This window comes from Silene latifolia, chromosome X, assembly GCF_048544455.1.
Source record: "Silene latifolia isolate original U9 population chromosome X, ASM4854445v1, whole genome shotgun sequence".
In the NCBI taxonomy this organism is placed as follows: domain Eukaryota; kingdom Viridiplantae; phylum Streptophyta; class Magnoliopsida; order Caryophyllales; family Caryophyllaceae; genus Silene; species Silene latifolia.
The window spans coordinates 298,626,101-298,633,747 of record NC_133537.1 but is presented as its reverse complement, the minus strand read 5'-3'; the positions used below and the strand labels follow the sequence as shown (position 1 = coordinate 298,633,747).

General features: G+C 41.1%; 1 protein-coding gene across 1 annotated transcript; it reads right to left on the bottom strand.

Annotated features, from left to right (window-relative positions):
* Window positions 1-341: 341 nt before the first annotated feature.
* Window positions 342-1,589, bottom strand: LOC141620364 (uncharacterized). The gene is made up of 2 exons (XM_074437257.1): window positions 696-1,589; window positions 342-614 (listed from the first exon to the last, which is right to left on the bottom strand). The coding sequence occupies exons 1-2, from the start codon at window positions 1,587-1,589 to the stop codon at window positions 342-344; spliced, it is 1,167 nt and encodes a 388-aa protein (XP_074293358.1).
* Between the last annotated feature and the right edge of the window lie 6,058 nt (window positions 1,590-7,647).

The window sequence follows — 7,647 nt, the reverse complement described above, 5'->3', positions numbered from 1 at the left end:
AAGATCTTGCTCACTGTCTTGTAGAAGACAGTACAGCAGGAGATTGGTCTATAATCAGTAACAGCAGCAGGGATAGCTTTCTTAGGAATTAGAGAAATAAGGGTGGAATTAGCTTGCTTGGACATATGATTACAATGAAAGAAATGAACCACAACCTTACCAAAATCCTGAGCAATGATAGGCGAAGCAGATTTAAAGAATCCAGCAGAAAAACCATCCAAGCCAGGGCTACTGTTGGAGTCCATTCCAAACACAGCATCATGAACTTCTTTAGTAGCGATGTCCTTAGTCAAATCATTGCGTCTATCAGAGGGAATAGTGGATCCAGAAGAAATAAAATCTCAATCCAAATCAACAACAGCAGAACTAGTACCTAATAAATGGTGATAATAGTCCTGAAAAGCCTGATTTATAGAGGGAGGGTCAGTGTGAAGCTGCCTATGCTGATCTCTGATGGCACCAATTATTTGTTGAGTCTGTCTCTCAGAAACCTTAACAAAAAAATACTTAGAGCTACAATCAGAATACTGTATGTTCTTAACCTTAGCTTGTTGATGTAAAATGCTGAGCTCAGTTTCCTTAAGACGACAGTAGGAGGCCACAAGATCTTTCTCCTAATGGATGAGAACATCAGAGAAAGGGTCAGTAATAAGCTTTCTTTGACAATCTAACAGGTTTTCCTTAGCAGCCTTCACACGAAGAGAAATATTGTTGAAGTTCTCCTTGTGAAACTTAGTAAGGGCAACCCTAACACTTTTCAATTTTTCAAACAAGCTAAACATATGGCTCCCAGTTTTTTCAGCATTCCAAGCAGCAGCAACAGTAGCAAAATAAGCTGGATGATCAATCCAACTGTTCAAAAAACTAAACCTCTTCACCTTCTTACTGTCATGAGAAACATAAACAAGGATAGGAGAATGATCAGAGATTCCAGCTTCTTGAAATAAGGCAAAAGAATCAGGCAAGGAAGTGAGCCAACCTGGATTAACCAGGACCCTATCCAGCTTAGACCAGACCCTAGAATGGGGGTCTTGTTTATTGTTCCAAGTCATATCACAGCCAGAACCAGTGAGATCATCCAAACTATAAGCAGCAAGACAATCATTGAACTCTATCATGTCCTGCAAAACTGGAGGAGTGTTGCCGAGTTTTTTAGAGGGCTGCCTAACCACATTAAAGTTCCCAAGGACTAACCAAGGTTCAGCAGAAGAAACCTCTGTTAACCCAGTCCATAACCTTTGCCTATCATGAGCATCATTACTGCCATACACCATGCTTATATGGAGTACCATATTAGAACCATGATGATGAATATTTAGATCAATAAACTGATCTTCAATTCTACTAGCAACTAGGGCAACAGTGCTAGGATTAGAGAAGACCCAAATTCTCTCATTGTAATGTTTATTGTAGTTACTAATTATACTCCAATTCTGAAACTTTTTTTGGATTTTGAGAGCCCTGTTAACTTTTACCCTAGTCTCCAAAAGTGCCAAGATGTCAATATTATTATCCTTGAGATAATCACGAACCTCACTATGCTTAATGGGGGAATTGAAACCACGAATATTCCAAGAAGCTATCTTCATGGTAACTTATCAGGAGGAACCACAGTCACTATAGGAGTCATTATTGCTTCAGAGGAACATGTTGAGGGTGCTCAGGTGTAGAAATAGGAGGGGAGCCAACTACAGAGGAGGAAACAATGCTTAACTTTAAGCATCCTGAGCTTGGGTCCACCACAGTAGTAGCATCAACTCCCTAGGCCACACCCAAACCATCACCTAGTTCCTGAGGAGGCTGCTGAACCTCAGCTTGTTCTAGAAGCTGAAATTGATTCACCAAAGGCAAGTTTTCAAGGATAGGATCCTCTGAAGGAGGGGAGAGAGCTACCTCCTCAGAAGGACCAGGGAACTCAGTAAAGGTACCATCCAGAAAAGGGTCAGCAACATAAGCCGAGTCCACATGTGGTTGAGTATCAACTTCCTTAGAGGGAGCAACAGTCTCAGGTCCCTTTGCAAATTTGTTATGCCATTTGCAGGTGCCAATTTTATGCCCCATTTTGCCACATCCAGAGCAATAGTAAGGTACCCATTTATACACAACTTGTTGAGTAATTTGACCCAAGAAAGGAGTATGAATGACAACAAAATCCACAAAGTCTTCAGAGAGGTCAATTTCCACCAGAACTCTAGCAAAAGAGAGTTTATCCTTATTGGTGGTGGCAGGATCAGCAAATAAGGGTCTGCCCACTTTACTAGCAATTTTACTGAGCACTATTTCAGACCACAAGTAAGGGTCTAACCCCGGAAAGAGAACCCAAACAGGAACTTTGGCAATCTTCTCCATTTCCCCAGAAAAACTAGGAGTCCATCGTTTCAAGATAAGGGAGTTGTTACCTATTTTCCAAGGCCCTAGTCTTAGAACATTTGTCATAGCTTCCTGAGTTGAAAATCTAAAAGCAACCCACCCTTTTTTGTAGTATTGAACAATTAGAACTGCAATGTTACTCCAGTGTTTGGTTACAAAATCCTGAACATCTTTGAGCTTAGGCTTAGCCCCAATTACATGCCCCATTAAAGTAAACTCCCAGATTTTCACCTCATGTTCAAAGTCCTGAGGCTCAATAACAATTTCAGAAGTATCAACACTAGACTGACAGTAGTGGAAACTCATTCCAACATTTTGAGGCGGTTTGACTACATGAGACCAAGACTTCACCGCTTTTGGACTCGAAGTTTTTTGGGCATTTGATAGTGCAGAGGGATTAGAAATTTCATCAGATTTACCCGCTAAGGAATCAGAAATAATAGAAACCCCTAAAGTTTGCGAATTTTGATCCACGGAACTTAGAGGCTGATCAACTTTAGGGTTTGACGCATCAACAATTGGCGATTGAATTATTCTAGGAGAACGAATAATAGTAATAGGAGAAGAAATTGGAGTTATACGAGCCGCAGCCATGGCAGAATCAATGCGCGCATTCACAGTCCCCAAATTTTGCGACATCGAGGGTCCCACCATAGCTTGAGCTCCGTTTTTCCCAAAAATTGTATCCTGAGAATCCTTAATCACAGAAGAACTGGAGACGCCCCTAGTTTTAGCGAGAGTTCCCCTAGTTCGCGCCATTAAAGCTCAAGAAATCAGGCGTGAAACAGAGTTTCCATGAAATCCGGAAAACAGTTGTGAAAAAAAAAAGTAGTTAAAAAGTTTGTTAAAAGTTACAAAAAAGAGAGAAAAAATTTTTAGAGAGAGAAAAAATTTTTAGAGATGCTTTTATTTGCTTTAATTCCTTTGTTCTCTCTTGTTATTAATTTCTGCCCTAAGTTTTATTTATGCAATTTTATTATTATTTCATCATGTCTATTGTTAGTTATTTCATCATTATTAATATTGACAACATTAATAGCATGAGTAGCTAAATCCATTCATGTTAGGATTAGGGGATCTATGGTAGAATTGTGACGATGTAGCGAATAGGCTAGATGACTTATTTGTGAGAATCTGTACCCATGGCAATTTAATTATAATACTGACTTAGTTGAGTGCACGCTTCTAAGTTACCCTTTAATCTGGTTAAATTTATTCCTGGATCGGAAGATTGGACTAAATAGACTGCTATGAACAAAAGAGACTACTACCGACGAGGACGGAAGTTAAGTTAGTGGAAATCTAGGATAGAAAGTGGACCGGAAGGACCTTTCAATATCCGTCTCACAGTAAATTATCTAGACTATTTGCAGTTGAGTCATTAGACTACCGTAGTGAACCGAAATCCTGACATGTTCCCACTTTATTGATCACTCTTATTCACATTTTTCTGCCTTTTTCTTGCTCTTCTTTACTACTCTTTCCCTTAAGCTTTATTAGTTTTGTAAACCAAATTCAACCACCCATTTTGTGACCAAATAGACGGACCTCTAACAGATATCTTGCCTCCCTGTGGAGATCGACCCGACTTCCCTACCTATATTAGTTAGTGCCAAATGGTTATTTTTGGTAGGTACACGACTAGCCTGTCAAATTTTGGCGCCGTTGCCGGGGAGGCAATAGCCCTATCTGTTTTTGTTTTCGTTTATTTTTATCCTTCTCAGGGAATTTTTATTCCTTGAGACAGTTCTCATTTATCTCTTTCAGTGTTGTGTATGCCCAGGTCAAACAGATCGGAGTTAGTTTCAGCTGATTCTGAGCCAAAGCGACTGTTTAGGCATAGACTCCGTCTGCAAAGAGAACTTCGAAAGGAAGACTTGAGTACTTTCGAGCCTGAGCGACAACATTTTCTTTTTGCAGAAGATCAATCTTTAGAAGAAGATAATCTCATTTCTGCCAACCAACCAGTAAAGATGCCGAATAATGTAAGTCACTCGGAGCCTAAAGCATCTTCTATTCCCAAGGGTTTCAACCTCCAGACTGAGGATGGCAACACCTTTGATATCAGACCGTCTTACATAAATCTGGTGGAGAGAAATCTTTATAGGGGTGTGGCGGGTGCAGACCCAAGGAAGCATATGGAGGTCTTTACTGATTAGTGCTCTACTATTCCCGCTACAAAGGGAGTAACTCAAGACAAGATTAAGGAGGTGCTCTTTCCTTTTTCTCTGACTGACTCCGCCCGTGAGTGGCTGACTGATTTGAACCGTACAGCCGCTGGGATTACCAATTGGGAGACTCTCGCGGTTGCCTTCTATAAAAGATATTTCCCTCCGCAGCGCACTAATCAACTGAGGGGAAAGATAACAAGTTTCAAGCAGGCACCTGACGAGACATTTTATGAAGCCTGGTGTCGGTTCAAGAAATTGGTGAGGTCTCTTCCTCATCACGGTTTTGATCAACGGTTTTTGTGCAACCAATTTTATAATGGGTTGTACGATGACCATAATAGAGCTATTCTGGACGCCTCATCCAACGGTAGATTTTAGAAAAATATTGATGACGATAAGGGATGGGGCATTATTAAGGAGATGGAGACCCATTATGCTGAATATGGGAACCCACGGGATGGTATTCGAACAGTCCATTCAGTTGATAAGGCAGTTGTGGCTCAGCTGGAAGCCATGAACGCCCGTTTTGATAGATTGTAGCTGCAATATGCTGGGGAGCCACAGACGGTTCATTTGTTGACTAGACAGGAAGCTGTCATTTGTGAGAGATGTGGAGGAGATGATGGTCATACTGCTATTGACTGTCTTACTGAGAAAGAACAGGTTCTTGCTTTTCAACAATACAGGCAAGGAGGGGGTTCTTATTACAACAATCAAGGGGCCATCCATCCCAATTTGAGGTGGACAAGTCAAAATGTGCTCAATCCCACTCCTCCTCCGCAGCAGCAGTAGCCATATGTCCCTCCTCATAAAGCTCAATAAGGCTTCCAAAAGCCTCCTTCCTTTCCTCCACCAAATCAAGGCGCATCATCTTCAGGTGGGGTAAGTGAGTTAGCTGAGTTACAGACAATGTTGTAGTCATTGACAAAGCAATGGCAGTTAAGTGACCAACAGAAAGAAGCATATATCAAGTCACTTAAAACTCAAGTTGCTCAGTTAGCCGCGAACAAGTCCACGAGGAAACAGGGCCATTTGCCGTCTCAATCCGAGAAGAATCCACATGAGACGGTGAATTTGATTAATCTGAGAAGTGGTCATTCATACGAAGGACCAAAATTACCTGTTGATAGGAGTATTTCAGACCTGAGGAAGGATATAAATGACGATGAACAGTCATTTGTTGTTGAAAAAGAGTTAACCACGAAGAAGATACTCGATCGACTGGTTTCAGGGGGTCGATCGAGCAGAATTGAAGCTGGAAGTACTCGATCGAGTGGAAATTTTACTCGATCGAGTGAACTGGAAAATGAACAGATCGATCGAGAGGTGCAAACCAATCGATCGAGTGATATTGCTGAGGAAATCGTTCGATCAAGTGGTAGCTTTGCTCGATCGAATACTGCTGATATTGAAAACCTCGATCGAGAGCCTGATAGTGCTTGATCGAGTGATATTTCACCAGGAAGGACTCGATCGAGAGGCAAAAAGTCTCGATCGAGTGATAAGGAGCTTGATTCAGCTGATACGTTGGAAGAGAGAAACAAAGGGCTCGAGATACCTATTACGGTGCCCTTTTCGAGGCGATTACAGAGCACGAAAGCCAATCAACGGTTCGGTAAATTTTCCGAGCTCCTGAAAAGCTTACAGGTCACTGTTCCATTCGCCGAGTTGCTGACACATGTACCCTCTTATTTAAAATTTATGAAAGAAATTTTATCACGTAAGAGGCATATAAATGATCATGAGACGGTAGCTTTGACCGAGGTAGGGACTGCCCTAGTTCAAAATAAGTTACCTCCTAAACAGTAAGACCCGAGTAGTTTCTCGATTCCATGTCATATAGGTACCCATTTGATTGATAACGCACTATGCGATCTTGGTGTTAGGGTGAGCGTCTTACCTCTGTCACTTGCTAGGAGACTTGGTTTGACTAAATTTAATTGCACGAACATGACTGTACAGATGGCCGACCGTAGTATATCACGGCCGTTAGGTGTCATTGAGGACATACCTGTTAAAATCAGGAGATTCTTTATTCCCGTTGATTTTGTAGTGCTTGATATTCCCGAGGATACTCATACCCTTATTATTTTAGGGAGACCATTTTTGTTCACTGCTCGTGCAGTGATTGATGTCAGGGGCAAGATATTAACGTTTCAGGTAGGAGACGAGGAATTAATTTTCCATCAGTCTAAGTCTTGAAGGGCTCCCATGCAATCTCAGCCTTGCAAAGCCCTTTCCTCTACTGACCCTCATATTGACACTCCAAATGAAAATTTGGAATTTTGTGCTGCTATTGTAACCCCTCCGCCTTAGATTGAGAGCAAAAAGGAGGAGAATTCATCTGTTTTCCTTGCTGCAGGTACAGATGAAAAAGATGCAGGAGTTGTCAAGGGTCATTGTGCAATTAAAATCAATCAAATTGGGGGTGACAACGTCAAAGCTGGTGAGAAAAAAAAAGGGACGAGAAAAGTTCGTGCGTACGTGGACGTCAACTATTCTCCTCCTACTAGTTCAAATTCAAGCTCGTGGAGAATGAGAAGGACGGTCAATGATGCTGAAGGGACGTCCTCCAGTCAGAAGCCCTCCGTTGGGCTACTGAATTGTCTTGAGAATTGAGCAGGGAATGCCCCATGTAACAATTTGTAAAAACTAATTTTAAATTTTCGTTGAATTTCTTTATTGCGTTTTTTAGGACAATTAGAATTTAGACAATTTTTAGCGTAGTTAGAAAGACTATAGACTGTTATTTTTGTGATTTGGTATATCGGGATATGTTTGCGAGTGTTTTTATGCAGGTTTGGGGAGATATTATGCAATTTGGATGAGCTATACGAAGAAAAGCACTCGATCAAGTACTTTTTGTACTCGATCGAGAGGATTCTACAAGAAAGGACTCGATCGAAAGCTTTCAAAGTGCTCGATCGAAACAACCAAAAGAGAGAGTACTCGATCGAGTATAATTTTACTCGATGAAGAGGAATGAAGACCAGAATCCTCAATCGAGGGATTTAAAATCACTAGATCGAGTGAAATAGAAATTCCCGCGCAGGAAGTAACTCTTAAACTTCCTATTTTTCATTCTTTTTTTTTCATATTTTCTCAT